The sequence below is a fragment of the Mustela nigripes genome, unplaced genomic scaffold, assembly GCF_022355385.1.
Source record: "Mustela nigripes isolate SB6536 unplaced genomic scaffold, MUSNIG.SB6536 HiC_scaffold_76, whole genome shotgun sequence".
Taxonomy (NCBI): domain Eukaryota; kingdom Metazoa; phylum Chordata; class Mammalia; order Carnivora; family Mustelidae; genus Mustela; species Mustela nigripes.
In genome coordinates this window covers 2,613,822-2,639,839 of record NW_026739491.1, presented here as the reverse complement: position 1 = coordinate 2,639,839, position 26,018 = coordinate 2,613,822, and the positions used below count along the sequence as shown (strand labels likewise).

At 41.4% G+C, this 26,018-nt stretch overlaps 1 protein-coding gene across 7 annotated transcripts in view; it reads left to right on the top strand.

Annotated features, from left to right (window-relative positions):
* The window catches only part of LOC132008252 (activating molecule in BECN1-regulated autophagy protein 1), a 178,324-nt gene that overhangs the window by 17,490 nt on the left and 134,816 nt on the right, over positions 1 to 26,018 (top strand). For 3 of the 7 annotated variants that reach the window (XM_059386777.1, XM_059386778.1, XM_059386780.1), the window contains exons 2-8: positions 13,485 to 13,738; positions 14,108 to 14,166; positions 14,669 to 14,852; positions 15,454 to 15,626; positions 16,552 to 16,618; positions 17,186 to 17,332; positions 17,603 to 18,639. In XM_059386777.1, coding sequence (XP_059242760.1) covers positions 13,604 to 13,738; positions 14,108 to 14,166; positions 14,669 to 14,852; positions 15,454 to 15,626; positions 16,552 to 16,618; positions 17,186 to 17,332; positions 17,603 to 18,639 — 1,802 coding nt within the window. In that variant the 5' untranslated portion in view covers positions 13,485 to 13,603. Of the gene's footprint in view, positions 1 to 13,484; positions 13,739 to 14,107; positions 14,167 to 14,668; positions 14,853 to 15,453; positions 15,627 to 16,551; positions 16,619 to 17,185; positions 18,640 to 26,018 lie in introns of all 7 variants that reach the window. The other 4 variants (XM_059386774.1, XM_059386773.1, XM_059386776.1 and 1 more) reach the window with 2 other exon arrangements.

Here is a 26,018-nt window from a genome sequence, read left to right as displayed (position 1 = left end):
CCTTCAAACTTTTTATTTTGACATAATTGTAGATATACAGGCACTTGTAAGAAATACTAGTAAGAGAGAGAAATATCATGTGTTTCCTTTACCCAGCTTCCCCCAATGGTAACACCTTACAAAACCATAATACACTATCACAACCAGGATATTACCATTGATACAGTCAAGATACTGAACAATTCCATCACTACAAGGATTTCAACTGATCCCCTTTTAAGTCCCAAATCACATATAGCGCACTTAACTCATCTCCTTGATTTCTGGTGCTTTGCTCTAGAATCAAAGCAATAATAACACTGTAGTTTTTCTTGTCTCTTTCATCTGATGATCTTCTCTCACTATTATTTCTTACAACTGCCTGTAGGTCTACAATTATCTCAAAATAAAAAGTTTAATTTAAGTTTATAAATACTAATTAACAGACCTCCATGAGGCAAGTAATGGTTAGCTCTGGTGAGGTTAGCCCCTTTTATGGATAGGGAGATTGAGGCACGGATATCCTGGAATTTGCCTAAGGGTATAGCATGAGTCACTGTGTTCTGACTCAGATTCAGTTGAATTTATTCATTCTCGCTCTCTCTTCTGAATCAACTGTTTATAATTATGACCTTCTAGATGTGAGGACACAAAAAGGAATTTTTTCTGTATCTGAGGTTTAGTGTTTATTCTATAGAAGCAGTGTGTACTGTGCGAGAGCATGGACTTTGGCCACTGATTTGATTTTTAATCTTCCATATGGACAAATCATTTAACCTCTCTAAGCCTCAGTTTTGTGATTTGTGAAATGGGGATAATGATAGTACCTATCTTCATAGTGTTATTGTGAGAAATAAACAAGATGATGTATGGAAAAGTGGGTAGCACTGCCGGGTGTATAGCAAGTGTTCAGTGAATGTTACATAAAAGTATTGCTTTAAATATATGTTATATTCTGCCACTTGTGTTTATCAGCTGGCAATAATTCAATAAAGGGATTTTTCTGCCACGTAGTTAACAAGGCTTTAAGATCACTGTTTACTTTTGGGATATCTGTCTTCAGCTCAGGTCATGATCCCAGGATCCTGGAATCAAGCCCAGTTTTGGGCTCCCTGCTCAGCCAGGGAGTCTGCTTATCTCCCTCTCTGTCTCTTACCCCCACTTGTGCGCTTGTTCTCTCAAATAAATAAATACAATCTTTTAAAAAATAAAATCTTAAAAAAAATGGCCACTGTTTACTTTTGAGGTAAGGATGCCTTCAAATTTAGTCATATAGGAAGTAATGTTGGATTATATTACTATAGTATTCATTTATATGAAAATATTTAAAAATTTCTCCTGACTTATTTATATTTTCTCAGGTCCATTCATAGGAAAATGGAAAGTGATTCTCAGCTATTGATTTCCTTCATTTAATCTGTTCCCCCCAAAGATATTACTTTTCATATTCTCTTCCTAGCATGAAAATATCCTCAATTTTTTTTTTAAGATTTATTAATTTATTTGAAAGAGAGAGAAGGAGAGGAGGGGAGTGGGGAGGGATAGAGGGAGAGGGAGGGAGTATCCTTAAGCAGACTCCTTGTTGAGCATGGGGCTTAATCCCAGGATCCTGAGATCATGACCTGAGCCGAAATCAGGAACCAGATGCCCAACCAACCGAGCCACCCAGGTACCCAGAAAGTATCCTCAATTTTTAATTACATAATCACATAAGCTTCCTGCGGGTGGGAATGTTCTTGTTCACCATACTATTCTCAGTGCCTAGAATAGTGCTGAGTACATAGATGTTTAATAAATGTTTCTTGGCTATCATTACTTTTGTATCCTTCTCCTCCTATTAAGTGTTTTTTATTTGGAAAGTTGGGGAAATGGAATCCAGGTTCCAATCAAAGCTTAAAATGGCTAGGTTCTTAAATCCAGTGACTTATTTTGATTGGCTGAGAGATGTGATTGGCAAGATGGACAAGCAGCCGGACCGTTTAGCTTAAGGGCTCTACATTTAATAATTTGACTTCGTCTTTTCCTGAAGCCTGGAGGGAAATTTTTTCTTTCCCTATTCTAGTCAGCCAAGAACCCTGACCTGGGCTGACTCTAACATTGGAGAACACTGAACATGGCATCTGCTGAGCCAAGGACCGGGAGTCAAGCTCAGTTCTGATGCTATCTAAAGAAAAAGCCTGAATTCAAGTCCTGCTTTGTCTACCGACTCATTTTGCAAACCTAGATGCATTTCCTAGCCTCTTCCAGGTTTTATTTTTCTTAAATAATCTCATCTCAATAATCTCAGTAATCTCATCTGTCCTGGGGCCTGGGAGGATTCTTGGGTGAATGTTCTCTCAGCATTTTACATTACTGTTGCTGTGGCTCCAGGGGCTTCCAGGAGTATCTGGGGGCAGTGTGGTACTACTGGGAAGAGTTACAGTCTTCTTTTTCCCAAAGACTATGCAGAAAACAGAAAGGTGCCATCCTTCATGATTTGCAGTTGGCTCTACTTCAACCTCCTAATGTTGGTGGAGGAAAGGTATGTTTTTGCCAGAGTCATTAGGCATGTTTGCCTGAGGCAGCTGGGGTCAATTCCCAGTTCTGGAGTTAAGCTGTTTCTGCCTCTGTGAAATTTCTTCTATCAAAAGCTACTTCTTCTTCTTCTTCTTCTTCTTTTTTTTTTAATTTGCTTACTAATGGAAGATCTCTTTGCCTTATTGTGCATTTAAGAGTAGCCTTGCTGGCTTCTTAATTCTGTTGATAGTTTGGGACTCAGAAATTGAGCTTTACTTTCTTCTTGGTTCTGTGGTTTCCTCCTGTTCTTCCTTGTGTTTCCAGGGTTCTTGTGTTCTCAGTGGATGCCTTCCCCAGAATGGTTTGCAGATAAAACTTCGTCTTTTTTGTTGTTGTTGTTGTTGTTGTTATCCTTCTGAGGTAAGTGGCTATAAGAATGATTGTCAGACTCAAATTTGGGACCTGTGGCTTTCTGTTTCCAGTTTTGATCACGCTTTGTGTTTGAGTACAGACTGCTGTGTTTCAGGCATTAAGTTACATCATTATGAATTACTTTAGGAAGCCCTAGTAAGCAATATTTGTAACAGAAAATCTAGTGTTTCTTCTTCTTCTTTATTGTAATAACAATAAATAGAATTTATTTAGTTTTGTGTCTTCAAAGCATTTTGTAAAGCTGTTAGCTTATTTGTGATACACACTGTAGAGGTATGACTCATTCTGAGTTATATGAAAAACATTGGGGGTGATGGTGGGTATGAGAACAAAAAAGAGGTCATATTTCTTACTTACCTCTTGATAAACTTGGGCTGACCAGCTTTGTACCAGGTACTTGCTTCATTATTACCTCTTAGCCTGACTTTTTAGATGGAGACAATTGTATTTTGGAGTATTTGTAAATTCTGAACATAAATGTTGTGCATATCTGCAGTGGGGAATATAGATTCTGTCTAATAGCATTTTATTTCTGGGCCTTTGGCTTCTTATAAAGGGTCTGTGTATAATCTCGATTGTACTCGTTTTGATTCTCTCAAATTATTGCTTCCAGTTTGTCAGGTGATTGATTATTATTATTATTATTTTTAAATCTTTTTTTTTTAAGATTTTATTTATTTGTCAGAGAAAGAGAGAGGAGAGAAAGAGAGGGAGAGAGAGAGCAAGCACAGGCAGACAGAATGACAGACAGAGGCAGAGGGAGAAGCAGGCTCCCTGCCGAGCAAGAAGCCCAATGTGGGACTCGATCCCAGGATGCTGGGATCATGACCTGAGCCGAAGGCAGCTGCTTAACGAACTGAGCCACCCAGGCGTCCCCATTATTATTATTTTTAAAGATTTTATTTATTTATTTGACAGACAGAGATCACAAGTAGGCAGAGAGGCAGGCAGAGAGAGAGGAAGGGAAGCAGGCTCTCGCTGAGCAGAGAGCCTGATGCTGGGCTTGATCCCACGACCCTGAGATCATGACCCGATGGGAAGGCAGAGGCTTAACGCACTGAGCCACCCAGGTGCCCCCAGGTGATTAATTAAAGGTACTCTCTGATTCTGCTTTGTGGCTCCTGTCATTTCCTTTGCACTCTGGGTGCCAGACTTCTTTGTGCAAACTACCATTTGTTGTGTACTGTCCTTATTTTTGGTTCTCAACTTGGCTTTTACTTCCACAAGTAGTACCTGCCTTGGATTTTTTGTAGCCCTTTTCTTCTAATTATACTCCAAGGACATTATTCCTTTAAGGTACAAAAAGGGTGTTATTACTTTCAGTTTGTACATGGAGAAAGATGAAATTCAGCACCAGTGTGATTTGTAAAAGATTACATAACAACTCAGTGGTACAAATCAGTCATTGAAGCTTCTTATCTCTTGTCTTATCTTTACCCATTAATTCACATCACTTTTATATCTGGCACTTTGAGGCCTGAAAGATATAATATCTCATATTTCATCCCTGCTCTCAGAATATCCACTGCCTCTGTACTTCATTTTAAACATGCGGTCTTTCAAATATGAAGCTGCCAGGCCTGGAATTGACAAATCCCTTTAGCCACATTTTGTGGTCAAAATAAGTCCCTAGGTCAGCCTGTATTCATGGGGTGAGAAATATGTTCTCTCTCAATGGGTGGGGCAGTATGGGAGTAGGGTAGGAAGGAATTGATGGCAACTGTCTTTGGAGAGAATCTAGCATAGGATGGTAAACTAAGTTAGTGACAGGCCTCTTGGAACTAATTCTGGCGACGCAGGGAGGTCACTAGCACTTACCCGTGGATGAGAAAGGATTGGCACGAGACTGTACGTGTAAGAGTCCCTTTCTGTTCTGAGATGTGTTTATGTTGTAGTCCATGTTTGACAAAAGAGTATGCACAGGTTTGACAGAGTACGCACAATTACATCTTCTGTTAGATTAAGTTTTTCAAGATCTGTGGTCTCTCCTAGCAGCCAGACAGAAGTCAGTGTATTGTGGCATCTATCTCTATTTCCTGTTGAGAAGTAATTTTCCTTATTTCGATGGAGTTTGTAATTTTGTAGGGTAAATACATAGTAGCTGAATTTCATGATATAGTCTCATATGGTACTTTATCAAATTCAGAGTTATTTCTGGTCAAAGAGTTTATAGTCCTTTTTTCTCTTAAAAACTATGTATTGCTGTAAAGGAAGAAGTGAAAACATTTTTTTCATTTTTCCTTAATGTCATTCTTTCATTTCTTCTCCTTTGAGGACATGAACATTACAAATATAAGGCAAGCAGATTTCCAGTTGATATATTGTAAGACAGTGAAACATTTATTGATGACCAAATACATGTGAGGCTAGTAAATGGCATAGAAGAGAGACTGAATAGGAGGTTGTATCTCAGTCAGGCACTCTGGAGCTTTCTGTAGTAATTAAGTATCCAGATTCTGGAGCCAAACTGCCTGGGTTTGAATCCTGAATGCACTACTGACTGTGTGACTTGTTCCTTGGGGACCTCATGAACCCTGATGGAGAGGCCCTGAGGATTGTAAATTAGTTACTTTATGCAAAGTGCTATGAACAGTGCCTGGGACATGAAAAGCCCCATGAAAGTGTTAGGTATTATTTTTTTAACCATTACCTTGTGGCTTTATTTTTTTAAAGATGTCAATACTCAGATTTTTTAAAAAAGATTATTTATTTATTTATTTGACAGGCAGAGATCGGAAGCAGGCAGAGAGGCAGGCAGAGAGAGAGAGGTGGAAGCAGGCTCCCCGCTGAGCAGAGAGCCTGATGCAGGGCTCTATCCCAGGACTCTGGGATCACGACCTGAGCCGAAGGCAGAGGCTTTAACCCACTGAGCCACCCAGGCGCCCCTCTTACTGCTATTTTAATTTTAATTCTTCATTACAGAATGAAATTATTCCAGTATAAGCATTGGAATTCTAGAATAGTGAGTACTTTTCATTTAGTAAATCTTTTAATCCTCCTGGCATCCCTGTCATATACATACCATCCGTGGTCACATTTTATGGTGAGGAAATTGAAGTGTAGGGAGGTTAGGTAACTCTTCCAAGAAACCAAGAAACCTTCTTTTACCAAGAAAATAACAGAGCTGGGATTCATTCGGCCAGTCTGATTTTAGGGTCTGTATACCACTATACTGTGTTATCTCTTACCTAGAAATTATGGATAAAAAATATTTCTCTACCTAGATTTAACCATAGTTATCACTTTGGCATATTCTAGGATAGCTTTTAGAAGTCCATACACAGCACATACGCAATTCAGGTAGTAGTTGATGTTTTCCTGCTTCCAGGTGTGTTTGCCTTCAGGATGTGTTCCCTGTGTCTCTGGTCTAGATTTGTGTTGCCTTGCCCCAGATTCTTTGCCCACCTCTAAACTCAGTCTCATCTAGGAGGTAGGCAAGAGCTGTACGGAGGCAGGTCTGGTTGCTCACTGTGGTGCTCACATTGTGGACTTGGCTCCTATATAGTGTAATTTGAAGTGTCCTAAAATGTTTTGTAAAAAGTGCTGTTAATGAAAACAAAGCTGCCAATTGTAGAAAACGGTGTGTATTTCCACCCACATGGAGTTTCTGAAGAGTACTGGGCTACTTTTAGGCCTCTAATTAATGGCTTGACATTCTGTCGCTTATTTTCCAGTTGTTGGGAGAGCTTTACTTATGCAAGTAATCCTAGATTTAGTATTTAAAGAACTATTTTTTTTTCTTTTAAAGAGTTAACCTTGGGATGAATCCTCTGTGTTATGAAATATATGTTGTATTACATAATTTATCTGACTCTTAGACTTCCTACATGGTTAGTGCAGTGGAGAGGGATGCAGTTACTCAAAGAAATGAGGGGTTTATACTCCATTTTAACAGTTCATTCCAGATCTAATAGTTTTCTGATTCACACCCGTGGTATGCAATTGGAAGGGAGGACTTGGGATCTGAATTATCAGCCAGGTTGCAGATAGAGTTCTAAATTGTTGGTTCTGTTTTTGTTTTTAAAGATTTTATTTACTTATTTATCAGAGAGAGAGAGAGAGAACAGGCAGGGAGAGCAGCAGACAGAGGGAGAAGCAGGTTCCTCACTGAGCAAGGAGCCCAATGTAGGACTCAATCCTAGGACCCTGGGATCATGACCTAAGTTGAAGGCAGATTCCTAACCAACCGACTGAGCCACCTAGGCGTCCCTATTGGTTCTGCTTTTTAATTCATTTTACTTATGGAGAGGTAGCTCAGATCTCATTTTATATTATTTTTATTATTTAGAGAGTGAGAGAAAGGGAGAGGGAGGGGGAGGGAGGGAGAGAGAGAGAGAAAGAGAGAGAGAATCTTAAGCAAATTCCATAGCCAGCACAGAGCCCAATGCAAGGCTCTATCTCTTGACCCATGAGATCATGACCTGAGCCAAAATCCAGATGCTTAACTGACTGAGCCACCCAGGTGCCCCACATTTAATTATTTTTGCCACAGAGATATACTTTATTTTCCTGAGTATTTTTTACTTTGTTGTCTGGTAATAGCCTTTGAAATGTCTCTTAGAAAAGTCTGCCACTCTTGGGAGTTGTTAGCATCTTGTGTCTCTGGGGTTTTTGTTGGCTGTATTGTTTGGTGAAGGAGACCATAGTGAACCCCAAAGAGGATTCAGTACTAATGACAACAGTAACAGCGACAATGTTGACACTCTACCATTCTTTTGCTTTTGGAGCCTCACAGGAACCTGATAAGTATATATTGCCATTCCTGTTTTACAAAGAAGGAAACCAAGTCTCAAAGAAATTAACATGCTTGAAGTCCTCTAGGGAGAAGGTGGAGTAAAAAGTTCCTGGCATTAGATGATCAAATTTGCTAGGGGAACCTGTGAATCTAACTTCTCGTTCCCGAGAACGAGTGGCATACTCTCTAGGTGATTTTTATTAGTAGTTGTTAAATACAATTATGACCTAAAATTAAGAAGAGAAAGTCTTTAAAGGTGGTTTATCTTCCCATTTTTTTAGAGCGGTCAGTCATGTTATGGCAGGGGGAGGGGCATGTGGAAAGGGGCATTTGTTTTGTGTACACACCTCACTTGTGTCCTTCCGGTTCTCCTTGACTTGCATAGGCTTGGTGACCAAGAATTGATTCTGGCGACTGTGTAATGGCATCACAAAGACTATTCTTGGCACCCTTTGTCTCAGTCTGCTTTAAGGGACAGATTGGGAAACTTGTTTCTTCCTCCTTTTTTAAAAGAGGAATGAAAAACACACTTGACTGGCACTTCCTCCTCAGCAACCGGCCTGTCTGACTTCAGTCTGATTTAGCTCTTTTTGTTCCTTGGAGAGAATAAAGTAGAATCTCCTCTCAGGTAGCTGTGAGGAGTGAAAGTCCCTTATCCTTTTAAAGAAACAGAGCAAATATTTTTCTTCGGACAAAAGAAAGCCTGTGAATGTTTTAGACCCTATGACTTCCTGGTATCAGTCCAACTTTCTCATTGGAACGTTTAGTGTGTTTAGGTCCTTGGGAATTGATAGACAAGCTCTTTGGTAAGCCTGAGCTTGAGGTTTTTAGTTTTCTTGGTAACTGATACTTGTAGCAGCTCTTTCCTCTTCCAGTTCCTTTAGGAACTTTAGGTTGTATCACAGTTCTCTGAATCATATGATTTTGTGACCTGTATTTCCTTCCTCTTGAGTTACACAGGTCAGGTCAGATTTTTTTTTTTTTTTTTAATGAATTGGACTGCTGCTGTTTTCACCACATTTTATAAGATTATACATAAATAAAATTTAAAAAATTATAAATTATAAATATATTTCTCTGATAGTACTTTTATACCACACTTTTTTTTTTTTAAGATTTTATTTATTTGACAGAGACCACAAGTAGACAGAGAGGCAGGCAGAGAGAGAGAGAGGAAAGCAGGCTCCCTGCTGAGCAGAGAGCTCGATGCGGGACTCGATCCCAGGACCCTGAGATCATGACCCGAACCGAAGGCAGCGGCTTAACCCACTGAGCCACCCAGGCACCCCTTATGTCACACTCTTAAGCGACCCTCAAAACTCATTTCTTCTGAACTTCTCTGTATTAGGTAAAAGAATTATGGACTCAAAAAGCAAATTAGACTCAATAAAGGGTTAAAGTGAACTAATGGGAACTGTATTGCTGGCACCTTCCTGGTTAGTAATTATTCAGCTATGTGGCAGTTTGACTTCCAGACTTTTGTTGCTAAGCCATGAATTGTCAGGGTCACCAAGTAGATTATTTCCTTCTAGTTATTTTGTCCTTAAGTGCTTCAGATGGTTGGCCTACACCATGTTGACATTGTCAGTGTGTACATATTTATTCCATGTGCTAATGAGGGATGAGAGCTGTACCATGAGGATACAGACTTGAGTTGGTTCCTTCATCACTCATTAGGGAACTGTGATGTATGTGTCTAGGAACTTGGAGTTGTGTCTTTCTGTAGACTCTTTCTGACTTTCTACATTTTAATATGCCAGGGAGAAAACTCCTTTCAGCACAGGCTATAAATATTTTTTCTTCTGTCTATATTTGGATACATCTAGTTGTATACTTTTTAGATTGCAGCCATTTGTGAAATGTAAAGAGCCCATTGTTGTTTCACTTTTTACAGTAAGGATTTATTACTTTTTATTTTTTTATAAGATTTTATCTATTTATTTGACAGAGATCACAAGTAGGCAGAGAGGGAGGCAGAGAGAGAGGAAGGGAAGCAAGCTCCCTGCTGAGCAGAGAGTCTGATGCAGGGCTTTCTCCCAGGACCCTGGGATCATGACCTGAGTGGAAAGCAGAGGCTTTAACCCACTGAGCCACTCAGGTGCCCCCATTTATTACTTTTTAAATTTAAAAAGTGAAAAGAACATTGCCTCTTCTAATTATTAAATCACTTATAGACCCACCAGCTAAAGACAACCATGGTTAGTATTTATATTTCTTTTGTATCATTATTTTCCAAGATATATACACATACATATCCATATACATGTACATGTATATGTACATACATATACATATACATATATATGTACATGTGCATGTATGTACATGTACATATATATATGCTTGACTTTTATATGTACATATATATATATATACATACATATATATTTTACAAAATTGGGATCATACTGTAAATGTAATTTTGGTATTCTGCTTTTTTCACTTACCAGGTATTTTTTCACATCATTAAATTATCTATCTATTTATATATATATATTTTTTTAAAGATTTTATTTATTTATTTGACAGACAGAAACTACAAGTAGGCAGAGAGGCAAGCAGAGAGGAGGAAGCAGGCTCCCTGCTGAGCAGAGAGACCGATGCGGGGCTCGATCCCAGGACACTGGGATCATGACCTGAGCCAAAGGCAGAGGCTTTAACCCACTGAGCCACCCAGGCGCCCCTCATATCATTAAGTATTTTTAAAATAGATTTTGCATAGGTGATATATTTCAAAAATAAAAAAGACACAAAATGAAAATATTTGAGAAGTCTTGCTTCCATCTTTGTCTCCATTCATCTTGTCCCTTCAGTCCCTAATGAGTGACCATTTAATTTCTTTTCTTACTCAAAAGATAGCATTACTATACATAGTGCTCTGTACCTTGCTTTTCCCCTCTCTTCACAATATTTTATCTTGGAGACCTCTTGTTATCAGTACCCAGAGAATCTTGCTTACCATAGATTAGTCATCTTGTCCCCTTTTTACATAGGCACTTGTGTTGTCCCCAGTTTTTGCTGTTACAAACAGTAAGACAGAAGTCAGTAATTAAAGGGGGGGGGAACCCCACTTAATCTGCTAAATTTTTTAAGGCAAAGTTCTTTCAAAAGAAATGCCAGCTAATAAATGTAGAAGTAATGATGGAATTAGAAAAATCAACATTATTTCAGACCCTGATAGTTCAAGGAGTCATCAGTGACTGCTAAACTATCAAGCAAAAAGTTGAGAAGGAGCAGGATATTCACTTGATGCCAAATATTAGCCAAAGATTGCTAATTATAAAGGGAGGAGGGACTATACCTTTATAAAGAGAGCTTTTTCAGTTACAGACTCAACCAAGTAGTCATATTTTTCCAAATTATCACATAATTTTCCAAGTTGCGCTAAGTGGAACAGCCTGAGAATATAGGCCACCTGCTGTGCTGCATCAGGAGGTACATACATAGCATCACCTGTAAGGCATTCTTGCCAGAAACTCTCAGCCTAAATCTAATCAGTGTTTTAGATCTAGCCTTCCGTTTATAGGAAATGTAAGGGATAGAGAGGTAACCTAAATGGCACTGTGAAGAAACAAACAGACAAAACTAAGATGTAAGACATTCCCCAAGTCACCTGTCCTTGACTTCAAAAAAGCTTGTGTTCGGGGTACCTGGGTGACTCATGATATCAGCTCAGGTTATGATCTCAGGGTCGTAGGATTGAGCCTTGTATGTTGGGTTCTGAGATGAGGGTGGAGCCTGCTTAAGATTCTCTGTCTTCAGGGCGCTTGGGTGGCTCAGTGGTTTAGGCCGCTGCCTTCAGCTCAGGTCATAATCCCAGGGTCCTGGGATCGAGTCCCACATCGGGCTTTCTGCTCAGCAGGGAGCCTGCTTTCCTCTCTCTCTCTCTGCCTGCCTCTCTGTCTACTTGTGATCTCTGTCTGTCAAATAAACAAATAAAATCTTTAAAAAAAAAAAAAGATTCTCTGTGTCTTGGGGAATGTGCTGTGGTAAGTGCTGTGAAATGTGTGAGCCTGATGATTCACAGACCTGTACCCCTGGGGCAAATAATACATTATATATTAATAAAAATAATTAAAAAAAAAAAAGATTCTCTCTGTCTTGGGGCACCTGGGAGGCTCAGTCGTTGGGCATCTGCCTTTCGCTCAGGTAAGGAGCCCTCAGTGCTGGGATGGAGCCCCCGTGTTGGGCTTCCTGGTTACAAGGAGCCTGTTTCTCCCTTTGCATGCTGCTTTCCCTACTACTCGTGCTCTCTATCAAATAAATAAATAAAATCTTTAAAAAAAGAAAATGCTCTCCCCCTGCTACTCCCCCTCTTTAAAAAAAAAAAAAAAAGCTTGTTTGTAAATAACTAAACATAAAACCAACCAAAGCAAAACTTGGAGGCCATTTTAGAGTAAAAGAGACTAAAGAAACATGACAACCAAATTCATTGCTTGACTTTTGGTTGGATTCTGGTTTTTTTTTTTTTTAAGCCAAATATTAAAGACATTTTTTTAAGATAGTTGGGGACATTTGAATGAGGACTTACTGGTCCCCATTGTACTTACTGGTATTGTGGTTATGAAGTCAAATGTCCTTATCTTTAGCAGATGCACAGTGAGGTGTATAGGGTTAAAGCATCTTGAAGCCTGATGAAATGGTTCAGAAAAAAATAAAAAAACAACACAAATAATATTGTGTTCATAGAGCTGGATAAAGCAAATGTGGCCAAATATTAACAGTTGAGTCTAAGTAGCAAATAGTGTGTTTATTATACTGTTTTTTCGACTTTTCTACACATTTGAAATTTTTTAAAACCGAACTACAGTGAATAACATTTCACTTGTATTTTTCTGAAGTGCCGTTTTACTGGGTTGCATATTCCATTGTATAGAGGAACCACAGTTCTTTAATTGTTGCATGTGTGTGTATTTTGCTGCTAGTTGATGTTTTAGTTGAATTTTTGTTTTGTGATAAACTATAGAACTATGCTCTTAAGGCTTGTGGTGGATGAGAAAAAGGAATTTAATTTTTTTTTTTCCTTCTTTTTCATCCTCTCTGCTACTCCGGAACTTCACTGGACACGAGAAAAAGAGAGTGAGAAAGATACCTCAAAGTAGTCCTTATGCACATGCGTTTAGGTAGGAGATAGAATTGAAGCGACTGCATAAGAACCAGACCTTGGGGCCCCTGGGTGGCTCAGTTGGTTAAGCATCTGACTCTTGGTTTCGCTGCAGGTTATAATCTCAGGGTTGTGAGATCGAGCCCCATGTCAGGCTTTGCGTTGGGCATGGAGTCTGCTTGAGATTCTTCTCTCCCTCTGCCCCTCTTCCACCACCACTTAAAAAAAAGAGATAGAGAACTAGAACTCAGGTTACAGCCTTTTAAAATCAGTTATCTGTTCTTTGGCTTGGAGGCTGCCCAAGTGATAAGGAGGGGGTTGGGGGATAGGGAGGCAGTATGGTGAGAAGGGAGGGCAGGTGCTGTGTTGTGTTTTGTTCTTGACAAGTTTTTAGACTTTATTAGTAACAAAAGTTCTTCCTGCCTGATAAAATAGTAAGACTAACTGCTTAGAGAATGATATATTCTTCAGATATAAGGCTGGGCTACTGAGGATATGAAAGGAATTTAAGAATGAAGTAATTTTGTTAGATATGATAACTAGAATTAAGAAAAAACTTGGGGAAAAAAAGGATGAAATATTTTTGGAAGAAAAGGTCTGGGAGAAGGGTCCTTCCTGAGAGAGTGTCATTAAATATGAAAAAAAGTACTTAACCTCTTCGATCTCAATCACATTTGCAATGGGGAGCCTCTCTGATTGCAGAATAGATGTTCTTTGACTTTAATATTCATCCTTTAGATTTCCATGAAGACAACTTACAAGGACCTGAATGGCCTCATTTTAGCTGCTTCAGTTTGTGGAGCAGTTGCTCGCTCCTTCTCTTCCTGTGCCTGGTGTGACAGTGGCTACTGAGCACCATGAAGGTTGTTCCAGAGAAGAATGCTGTGCGGATACTCTGGGGGCGAGAACGGGGCACTCGGGCCTTTGGAGCTCAGCGGCTTCTGCAGGAGCTAGTGGAAGATAAAACTCGGTGGATGAAATGGGAGGGCAAGGTAGGAAAAACAGATATTTTTGACATTGGATTTGTAGGGGTAACTGTAGATGGGGTTTTAGAATGGGCTAATGATGTAGAATTGAGGCATAATTATTTTGTGTGAGAGAATTGAGACATCTAACTTAACGGAGTTTAAAAAATAAATTTGGAAGAATTTTTGGGCTAGAAATAATCTTTTCCCTTTAGAGCTAGACATTTTTCTTAAAGGTAATTTGGATTTCTGTCTCTCAACTTGTGGCTTGATCGTTGTCTCCAGTTTTTTAGCTTATACTGACTACTATTCTACAGTGGTTATTGTACTTTTTGAGATCGAGTGAGCCATAGTTTATAAATAACGTATTTTAACTTTTCTTGGTTTGTTTTTCAGAGAGTAGAACTGCCGGATAGTCCACGCTCTACCTTTTTACTGGCCTTCAGCCCAGACAGGTACCTAGTACTTATCTATAACTTAAGACTTGGTACAGCATTGCTTTCTGTATATTTGGTCTAGCTTGGTAACATCCCTAGGGCTCTTTGAAGCTTTGCATGAACAGCACTTTGCCAGTGTTATCAGAAGGGGATAGAAAGTAGATGAGCATTGCTAACCATAGAAATGACAGGAATAAGCAAAGGAAACAGTGGACCTTGAGCCTCCAAATTCAGAAAATTTCTCAATTACAATCCTTTGGCAGTGTGATGCAGGCCACTGATGGCATGATAATTTTTCTGCTGGAAAAAAACAGTCTCTGAAGGGGACATGTGTCATTTGGGGACAGTGTGGAGAAGCCAAAGCTTTTAAAGATCAGAATACTTCTGTTGTTTATAATGCCTAGGGTTTAGTGTTTCCACGCTGGGGTGAGGAATACTCAAAAGCCAGTTATCCAGAACTGATAAAGTTTGTTACCCTCCTACATGCTTCACATTCATTTCCTACTCTTTGATTTCCTAGGACTCTGTTGGCCTCCACCCACGTGAACCATAATATCTATATTACGGAGGTGAAGACTGGCAAGTGTGTTCATTCTTTGATTGGACACCGCCGTACTCCATGGTGTGTCACTTTTCATCCTACCATCTCAGGCCTTATTGCTTCTGGCTGCCTAGATGGGGAGGTCAGAATTTGGGATTTGCATGTAAGTATTTCCATTTCTTTGGTATTCTAAATGCAGAGAGTTGTTTACCATTGAGTTCTGAACTGGTGGAGAGACTAGCCAGGTTTTTAGGACTACATCTGAGTAAGAGGTGGTCTTCCCCACTTAAATAATGGGAAATCTAATCCATATTCCTCCATTCTAAGATGAATATCTCATTTAACTATTCTTCCATCTGCCCATTGTGGCATAGTACAGGAGGTTCTAAATTATGTTCAGGATAGATGCCTTTTTTTTTTTTTTTTTTTTTTTAGAGCAAGGATTGTAATGTGTTCTGATCATGATCGCCAAAGCAATGTGCTTCTTGTCCTGATGACTTAGTAGTGGGCTGTTGTGCACCATGGCTATGTGGAGGCTCATTGCTTTGGGTTGCAGATGACTTGGAGAACTGAGCTGACAGTAATCATTTTCTGATAAATTGGCGACTCTGCCAGATCACTGATTTTCTACATTTTACAGTGGACGTATTTAAAGTAGGCCCTATAAGTAGTCATTTTACCTTAAATGGTCCTTTCTTGAAATTGACATCCCAGTCTGCTGTCAGTTTATAACCTGAGAATATTTGGGATTGGTTCATTTGTAGGGTGGCAGTGAAAGCTGGTTCACAGACAGCAACAATGCCATTGCTTCTTTGGCTTTCCACCCTACGGCTCAGCTCCTGTTGATTGCCACTGCCAACGAGATCCACTTCTGGGACTGGAGTCGGCGAGAGCCCTTTGCTGTCGTGAAGACAGCTAGCGAGATGGAACGGGTCCGGTGAGTGCTCTGGCCACCAGCAATGTCTGGCATAGGACTAACATGGCAGAGAACATTTACACTTGCTGTCCCTTGAGGAAGCAGTTTGTTATATCTGCTCAGAGCAGGTGGTTATGTGTACAGCTCCTACTTTTTAAGCTGCTGGCCAATCAGTAGTTCATTTTAGCTGTTTCTGATTGGTCTCATCTTCTGGTCTTTGTAGACCAGGGTTGTTAGAATGTCTTTTGCGTTCAGAGCTGTCTGGATTTGGGATAGGGCCCTCTTTTGGGAAACCTGAATGGTGTTCAGGTAGAGGTTAGTTTGGTGGGAAGTTGCTAAATCAGTTATTTGCGTTTATCAAACTGGATAATGGAGATGAATTATGTGTCAGATCTGCTGATTGATATTTAGCCCTCAAAATGCAAACACACATTGCTGGAATTAAAGCTGATGCATGGGTTTTCTTTGGTCCTCTTGGTATTGCGGTTGGATATAAGAAAATTTTCTAGTCTCAGCTGTATCACTTGATGCTGAAACTGTTCACTGTCACCAGAACTTCTGCTTCTTGCCAGTGTAGCTGCTTTGTGAGGGCAGAACAGACTAACCCAGTGGCAGGGTATGGGAGTGTGCTGTGCTTTACTGTTCTGTTGGGCTCTTCAGTATAAGCAAGCATGTGCTTAATGTAGCTGCTTCTTGGGACAGAAGCCTAGGTGCTTTTTGAAATTATCTTCGTGATACATAATCCCCTATTCTGGCAAGTGTGAGGAGATAACAAGAAGTATGAGCCCTATTATTTTGATTTCTTCAAGAGTTTTGAAAGTTCCTAGAATGAAGAGGATGCCTGGGTAATCCGCAGTTATCAGTAGTGATTGCCATACATTTGAACACAGACTTCCTCTTCTTATTTAACATCTATGCATGTCTGTCTTTCTTTTTGTGTTTTCAGTCTGGTGAGATTTGATCCTCTCGGACACTACTTACTCACAGCCATTGTTAACCCCTCTAATCAGCAGGTAAGTTAGTCAGCAGTTCCAACTCCATCTAAACTGGGAGTTTTTCCTAAACTAGTGCTCCAATTCTGATTTTATTGGACTTGTACTTTGTAATGCCCAAGTGTTTCTTTTCTAGTCGAGATTGAGAACTAGCTTCAGACTGTGTATTCAAAGTGCTAGCCATAGCCTTGACAGGGGAATTAATTCTGAAACCCCCAAGTGACCACTTTATTAGAAGTAACCAGGCTGTATTGGATAGCTTGTCATTTTTGTGTCTCTGGTTGCTTGACATTTTTGCTTCCCTCAATGCCTCTGTGTCAGAGAGATGCACTTTGTAAAAGTGTCGGTTTGCCCTCTGTACGCATTCAGAAGTGTCACTAATTGGAAGTGAACAGTTTAATTCCATATGATGATTTGGAAGCTGAAGCCAGTTAGTCCTCAGTGCTTCAGGGTAGGGTTGTTGTCTCTTCATGAAGACTGTTTTCCTTGGATGGTAGTCAGAGTCAGTAGTTAGTTTTCCTTGATTTACCTGGAGTTTCTACCTAACTGCCTCGCTCTCCCCCTGCCCCACCTCGCTCCACGTTGCAGGGTGATGACGAACCAGAGATTCCCATAGACGGAACAGAGTTATCCCACTACCGTCAGCGTGCCCTGCTGCAATCACAGCCAGTTCGCCGGACGCCTCTCCTCCACAATTTCCTGCACATGCTGTCCTCCCGCTCCTCTGGCATCCAGGTGGGAGAGCAAAGCACAGTGCAAGATTCTGCTACCCCCTCACCCCCACCGCCTCCCCCTCAGCCCTCCACGGAGCGCCCCAGGACTTCCGCTTACATCCGGCTCCGACAGCGGGTCAGTTACCCCACAGCTGAGTGCTGCCAGCACCTTGGGATCCTGTGCCTTTGCAGCCGCTGCTCTGGCACTCGAGTTCCTTCCCTCTTGCCACACCAGGACAGTGTCCCCCCTGCTTCTGCCAGGGCTACTACCCCTTCCTTTTCTTTTGTACAGACCGAGCCCTTCCATCCCCCGGAGCAGGCCTCGTCAGCGCAGCAGGACCAGGGCCTCCTGAACCGGCCGTCTGCCTTCAGTACAGTCCAGAGCAGCACTGCCGGCAACACGCTCCGCAACCTCAGTCTGGGCCCCACCCGTCGCTCTTTGGGAGGCCCTTTGTCCAGCCACCCTTCTAGATATCACCGAGAAATAGCTCCTGGGCTGACAGGGTCCGAGTGGACCCGGACAGTGCTCAGTCTGAACTCCCGCTCTGAGGCAGAATCCATGCCTCCACCCAGGACCAGTGCCTCTTCGGTGAGTTTGCTGTCTGTGCTGAGACAGCAGGAAGGTGGCTCTCAAGCGTCTGTGTACACTTCAGCCACAGAAGGGAGGGGTTTTCCAGCTTCAGGGTTGGCAGCTGAGTCAGATGGAGGAAGTGGCTCCAGCCAAAACAACTCAGGCAGCATTCGCCATGAGCTTCAGTGTGACCTGAGACGCTTCTTTCTGGAGTATGACCGGCTTCAGGAGCTGGACCACAGCCTGAGTGGAGAAGCCCCCCAGACCCAACAGGCCCAGGAAATGCTCAATAACAACATTGAATCCGAGAGGCCAGGCCCCTCCCACCAGCCCACCCCGCACAGTAGTGAGAACAACTCCAACCTGTCCCGTGGCCACCTGAACCGCTGTCGTGCTTGCCACAATCTCCTGACCTTCAACAATGACACCCTGCGCTGGGAAAGAACCACACCCAACTACTCCTCTAGCGAGGCCAGCTCGTCCTGGCAGGTCCCCACCACCTTCGAGGGCATGCCATCGAGTGGCAGCCAGCTGCCACCCCTTGAGCGGACTGAGGGCCAAACGCCCAGCTCCAGCAGGCTGGAGTTGAGCAGCTCTGCTAGTCCGCAGGAGGAGAGGACTGTGGGAGTGGCCTTCAACCAGGAGACAGGCCACTGGGAAAGAATTTATACCCAGTCTAGCAGATCTGGAACTGTACCACAGGAGGCCTTACATCAGGATATGCCTGAGGAGAGCTCTGAGGAAGATTCACTCAGGAGGTAAGCAGGTGCTTTCTTGTCTTCTCCTACATCCCTTGCTTTTCTCCTTACGTCTGTTCCTTCAGTCCTGTAGATGTTGTGGTTGGATCTGGAGCGTCTGGGACCCGTGCATCTGGTTTTGGTCTCCCTGATATCCATTGCATCTTCTTGGAAGATCTGGCTCTGGTGGCAGAGATAGAATGGGGTCTAACAGTATAAGTCACGTGGTTCTGCTAGCTCCTTTTCTGGCTAAGCCCGTGAGACCTTTCACCTTAAAGGAGAATATAGAAGAAAAAAAAAGAATATAGTTCAGGTTAGAGGTGCAGGAGGAGGTAGAGCCATTGACTTCCTCTGCCCTGCTTTTTGACCTTCTTGGAGGATTGTATGTGGAGCACTAGTTATTGTGAAAAAAGAACATGTCCCAGAGTGCTACAGACTAGCATATTAGCTCTTTTTCAGTCGTGTCTCTCTGGATAGTTGTGTTCACCTATTAAACCTTATCTTTTGGAACACTGCAACTTGACAGAAGGGAAAAGAAAATTTGTGTGTGTGTGTGTGTGTGTGTGTGTGTGTGTGTGTGTCAAGGAAAGTCCATTTTTTTAGGGATACATATTTTTTTGGATAGCAGATTAGTTGCTTAGTTAAAAATTCTTTGAGGAGATCTTCCAGATGGACATTCACCTCAAGGTGAGGAAGAAGAATAATTTGTAGAAGGAAGGCCTCTCCGTACTCAGATCAGCATCCCAGGCAACTCTTCCATGGAAGAAACGGAGTGGGTGTAGTTGACCGCCTACCACATGTTCCATGTATGGCTGTGTGCGCATCTATCTTGATTTATTAGGGACTTCTTTCTGTAATTCTGTAAAGGTCACATCTAGCGTAATCACCAACTCCCAGAATATGCCTGTTGGATCCAAACAGCATATTGCTCTGCATTACATCCTCTGTTGAAGCAACTGAAATTTCTGACATAAGCTTCTAACAAGGGTGGGAATATGGATTGTGCACATAATGTACTTGTTATTTTGGGAGGATGCTTTAGAGAGTTACCCAGTTAATAAGTATTTGTTGAATGGTTACAGTTTTTCCAGCACTGTGCTAGGCACTGTAGGGAATATGGAAGAAGTATAATACCTGGTCTTTACCCACTGGGAGTGTTATTATAAAGGCAGGGCTTATTTACATGCAATTATATAAAAAATGTAGATGACCCAAATGCTTCACTGTGCGGTACTGAGATTAAATGCAGTTTCATTTCAGAGAAAGGGAAGTATCATCAAAGAAGGCTGTACGAAATCAAGTCTTGAAAGATGGGTAGGATTAGGGAAAGACCTTTTTATTTTAGGAGACCAGCACATTCTAAGACAGGAAAGAACATGTTGAATGCAAGCTATTGGGTGGTTACTAGAGGCTGTTGCTAAGGGGAAGATAGGACACTTGGTTGGCTATGAAAGATAGACAAAATAATAGAGGTCGTTACTATGCTCTTATAGTTGAGACTAAGTATAAGGGACTAGTTCTGGGTTAACATCTCCTAAATTCCCAGCTTTGTAATATTTTGCCTTGCATAATGGCCCATATTAGGAACTTGGGACTGTTACTGCTCTTTGTCAAGAGAGGTGGGAAGGTAGCAAGCACAGTGTCCGACATAGAGCAGACATGCAAAAGGTTTATGAAAGGTAGTTGTAAAAGAACTGTCTTTAGTTACTGCTCTAAAAGCCTCCCAGGACCTGTTTCCATAGTACCAGTGGGCCTCTGGTCTGTTAGCCTTTGTGCATTCTGTTGTAGTAGTACCTCTTCTGGTGGTGGTCTGAGAAATATCTGAGTGGTTTAAAGTAAACTCTGTTTGATTATGATTAGAGATACCAATTACTGAGGCCCTACTATGTGTTAGATACTATATCTTTTACTTGTTATTTCTAATTTCCACCATAACTCTGCAAGGCAGGTATTAAATGTCTCATCTTATTTTTTTTTTTAAAGATTTTATTATTTATTTGACAAAGATCACAGGTGGGCAGAGAGTGAGAGAGAGGGGGAAGCAGGCTCCCCACTGAGCAGAGACCCCGATTCGGGGCCTGATCCCAGGACTCTGAGATATGACCTGAGCTGAAGGCAGAGGCTTTAACCCACTGAGCCACCCAGGTGCCCCAGATGTCTCATCTTACATTTGAGGAAAGTGAGGCTCAGAAAAGTTGAGTTTCTTGTTAAAGATCCAGAAGTAGGTTGCTGAGTGGGGATTTGAATTCTAGTTTGTAGGACTACAGATTTTTCCAAGCTGCCAACCATGGTATATTCCTTAGTGTGATACCTCATTTTTTGGTGAAACGTTTTTGCTAATTTTAGTTTCATTTAGTTTTTTATTATGATAATCTTCATATAAAAATAGAAAGTTTAATAAGTGAATTTTCATATATCTCTCATCTGACTTTAAAAATTATTAACATTTGTCCGGCTTCCATTTGTCTATATCCCCTGTTGACTCCCCAGACCCAGACATAAAATTTCATCTGAAAATAATATGTTTCTCTAGAACAATGCCATCCAATAAACTGTTCTATAGTGATGTAAGTGTTCTGTATCTGTGTTGTCCAGTATGGTAGGCATTGGCCACATGTGACTAATAAGCATTCAAAATGTGGCTAGTGTGAACTGAGGAGCTAGATGTACATTTTTAAATTTTTTTTTAAAAGATTTTATTTATTTATTTTTAAGATTTTATTTATTTATTTGACAGAGAGAAATCACAAGTAGATGGAGAGGCAGGCAGAGAGAGAGAGGGAGGGAAGCAGGCTCCCTGCCGAGCAGAGAGCCCCATGCGGGACTCGATCCCAGGACCCTGAGATCATGACCTGAGCCGAAGGCAGCGGCTTAACCCACTGAGCCACCCAGGAGCCCTTATTTATTTATTTGACAGAGAGAGATCACAAGTAGGCAGAGAGAGAGAGAGAGAGGGAAGCAGGCTCCCTGCTGAGCAGAGAGCCCCATGCAGGACTCGATCCCAGGACCCTGAGATCATGACCTGAGCCAATGGCAGCGGCTTAACTCACTGAGTCACCCAGGCGCCCCATTTTAAAATTTTAATTCAATGTAAATAGCCACATGTGACTAAAATATTAATCACTTCTTAATAAAAGTAGACCGTTTAAACCCAGAAACTGGGGCATCTGGGTGGCTCAGTCAGTTAAGCATCTGCCTTCGGCTCAGGTCATGATCCCAGGGTCCAGGGATCGAGTCCCGCATCGGGCTCCCTGCTTAGTGGCAAGCCTGCTTCTCCCTCTCCCACTGCCCCTGCTTGTGTTCTCTCTCTTGCTGTCTCTTTCTTCAAATAAATAAATAAAATCTTTTTTTTTTTTTAAAGATTTTATTTATTTATTTGTCAGAGAGAGTGAACACAGGCAGAGTGGCAGGCAGAGGCAGAGGGAGAAGCAGGCTCCCTGCTGAGCAAGGAGCCCGATTAAGGCAGCCCGGTTAAGGCAGCTGCTTAACCAACTGAGCCACCCAGGCGTCCCAAATAAGTAAAATCTTAAAAAAAAAACAAAAAAAACCAAAAAACCCCAGAAACTGTTTGTGTTTTAAATAAAGAAGTTCAAATGTTTAGGGCGCCTGGGTGGCTCAGTAGGTTGAGCCGCTGCCTTTGGCTCAGGTCATGATCTCAGGGTCCTGGGATCAAGTCCCGCATCGGGCTCTCTGCTCAGCACGGAGCCTGCTTCTTTCTCTCTCTCTCTCTCTGCCTGCCTCTCAGTGTACTTGTGATTTCTCTCTGTCAAATAAATAAATAAAATCTAAAAAAAAAAAAAAAGAAGTTCAAATGTTTAAAAATGTAGGCTCTAGTAAACAGTTGTGTAAGTATATTTTTTCTTTTAAAAATACACAAATAATGCATGGTTTCATTGTAAAATATAGTAGTTACATGATTTGTGGAGTCACTTGCGATGAGCTATGATGAGATGTACTGTGGAAGGCTGACAGCCTGCTCAAAAGTGAGTGAGGTACAATGTAAAATATTCCAATATTCCAAGTGCGTAGCCTTTATAGAAGGGCCATCACTTCCTCGTAATTTGAGTGGCTGCATTCTAGTGTAAATCCCTAATACATACAAGTGCTTATCAGCATCTTCTGCCACCTTCAAAAGGGACCAGATGTTCTCTAGCTAATGAGCCCGCCCTTGCTTGGCTTTCCCCAGCAGGTGTCACTGTTGGGCTATTGCTGCCGCTAGACTAGTATGGCCGGCAGGGAAGGAAGGTGTCCTTATTGTGTGCCTAGTCTGCTTGAAGGGAGATTTATTCTTTGGCCTTGTAGTAGGAGATAGACAAAAGAAGCATATTTTGATCCTGAGTGCTGCTGATTTAATTAATAGTGTTTGAAAATAGTGAGAATATTGAGCACAAGTGTGTCATTTCAGTATAGCTCTGTTGCTGAGCTCTTAACCAGTTCACAGTTTGTCTCCTTTTACCTGTGAGCAGTAGAGGGCAAACTGCCTGTGTAGTCTTGACTCCAGATTAAAACTTATAACTTGGGTGGCAAAAAGAAGAAGAAGAAGAAGAAGAAGAAGAAGAAGAAGAAGTTGTTTCTGGTGGTGAGAAACAACTTCTTCTTCTTCTTCTTCTTTTTTTTTTTTTTAATTTTATTTATCCATTTGACAGAAAGAGAGAGCACAAGCAGGGGGAGTAACAGGGAGAGGCAGAGGGAGAAGCACGCTCCCCACCCAGCAGGGAGCCCGATCTGGGCCTCGATCCCAGGACCATGTGATCATGACACGAGCCAAAGGCAGATGCTTAACTGACTGAGCCACCCAAGCGCCCCCAGAAACTTCTTTTTGGGTCTGATAGCCCAGGATCTAGCAGAACATCAGGGTCTTGTGGCTCCCTGCAGCTTGCAGCAGGAGTCCCTGTGGCTTCGAAAGGTTGGTATTAGGAAAAAGAGAAAATTACTTAAATGGCATTTTAAAACTGGAGAAAACCTAGAGTGTATTAATCCAGCCCTTTTTCTTTTCTTTCTTTCTTTTTTTAAATGAAAAAACTTAGATCTACAGAAATGACTTCTTAAGAGGTGCTTATAAGAACCGTGGGATTCAGGGCGCCTGGGTGGCTCAGTGGGTTAAAGCCTCTGCCTTCGGCTCAGGTCATGATCCAAGGGTCCTGCTTAGCAGGGAGCCTGCTTCCTCCTCTCTCTCTCTCTATATCTGCCTGCCTCTCTGCCTGCTTGTGATCTCTGTCAAATAAATAAATAAAATCTTAAAAAAAAGAACTGTTGGATTCAAACCATTAGGTCCTAAAGAGGGCACTCTTTCCTCCTCTGCATTTGAAATTAGTGCTTTCACATATTAAGTTTTCTCTGTCAGAACCTCTGTTGCTCCTATAGATCATTGTAAGAAACTGGAGGTCTGGGGCACCTGGGTGGCTTAGTGGGTTGGGGCCTCTGCCTTCAGCTCGGGTTATGGTTCCGGGGTCCTAGGATCAAGCCCCATGTAGGGCTCTCTGCTCTCTGCTTCCTCCTGTCTCTCTGTCTGCCTTTCTGCTTACCTCTCTGCCTACTTGTGATTTCTGTCTGTCAAATAAATAAATAAATAAATCTTTTTAAAAAAAGAAAGAAAGAAAGAAAGAAACTGGAGGTCTGATAATTCATTTACAATTATTGTCTCTGTAGAAATGTAACCAACACAATGTTTTTAGGGATATAGGAGAAACATTGTTTTAGTTATTTGCCCATAGAATTGCACTGATGAGGTTTTTGGAAGTGATCCCAGTTTGGAAAGTCCACTATAAAAATCCCAACAACTAGGAGATAAAATCTGAGCCAAATCTTCCTCAACTAAATTATGCCTGCATTCCTTCTCCAGAAAGGTGACAAGGCCTTTTATCTGAAGTATTTAATAAGATTGTGTTCTGAGAACTGATGTCTTTTGATCTGCACTTTTCCCTTATGATAAAAGAAGATTGGGGAAATTTGGCCCAGAACATTGAAGGTTAGAGTTGGAACCCCGCATTTAATTTCTCAGTTTTTTTAGACTTTTGTGAGGGAATTGCTTTGGAGTTGGAGCAGTCTGAAGCCTCTTGAGGCTTTGTGGGCCAGTGAACTTGTTTAATGCCTCAGCTCTATTCACATGGGGATTTTCCAGGGAGTGCTCAGCAGAAATATCATTGATGGAGGAGAATAAATGGATATATCTGCAGGGCTAGTCATAGGTCCACAAGAGGGAGAAGGTGACCTAGAAATTAGGAAAGCACCAGTCTTTTCAGCTTGATCATGATAAAGACAGGATCCATTGACTTTACCGGATCTAAAGAGTTCATATATATATATATATATATATATATATATATAAAGTCACTTTCGGTTTCTTTGGATGGGAGTATACTCAATTTATTATTCAAAACCTAAGACAGCTGTCCTCTTTTCCTTTGAGAAAACTTCCCTGAATGTCCCAAATAATTACTTTCTCTTTGTTACTTGTACTAGACGTATAGGTACTTACTTGTAATATTGTACCCATGAGAGAAAAGTATTTGTTTCCCTTTCTGTCAGCCCCCTGAAGGCAGTGATTATGTCTATATTCCTACTGTTCCTAGAATACTACCTGGCACATAGTAGGTGCTCATAAAATGTTAATTGAATTCAACAAATGGAATTGAAATTCCATCCCCAGTGATTCATTATGAAGTATAAATTCTTTTTGGCTTGGTAAAAAAAGAAGACAGAGCCATTATTATGCCACATCATTGAGTCTTCTAGGGAGTTACTGCCTTAATAATTTTTTTTTTTTTAAAGATTTTATTTATTTATCAGAGAGAGAGAGGGGGAGAGAGCGAGCACAGGCAGACAGAATGGCAGGCAGAGGCAGAGGGAGAAGCAGGCTCCCTGCTGAGTAAGGAGCCCGATGTGGGACTCGATCCCAGGATGCCGGGATCATGACCTGAGCCGAAGGCAGCTGCTTAACCAACTGAGCCACCCAGGCGTCCCTGCCTTAATAATTTTTTGTTGAATAAACAAAATGGAAATCTACAATTATACATGGAAGACACCTTCTGTAACGAGCTCAGGTGACCTAGAAGTTGTTCCTCTGATGTTTCACTATTGTGCTATGTTTCTAACTTGTATGTTGGTTGTCCTGAAGCCTGTAATAAGTCTTGTTGCACCTGATCAGCCGTCTTTCGTACTGGCTCTCACGGATGACTCAGGGCCTGCATAGTCCTTGAGTGCACCTGCATCATACAGCTTTCTCTCCCCCCCCCCCCTCTTTTTTAAGTTTTTATTTTATTTTAAAGTTTTTTTTTTTAAGATTTAATTTTTTATTTGACAGATCATAAGGAGGTGGAGAGGCAGGCAGAGAGAGGGAGAGGAAGAAGCAGGCTCCCTGCTGAGCAGAGAGCCTGATGTGGGGCTTGATCCCAGGACCT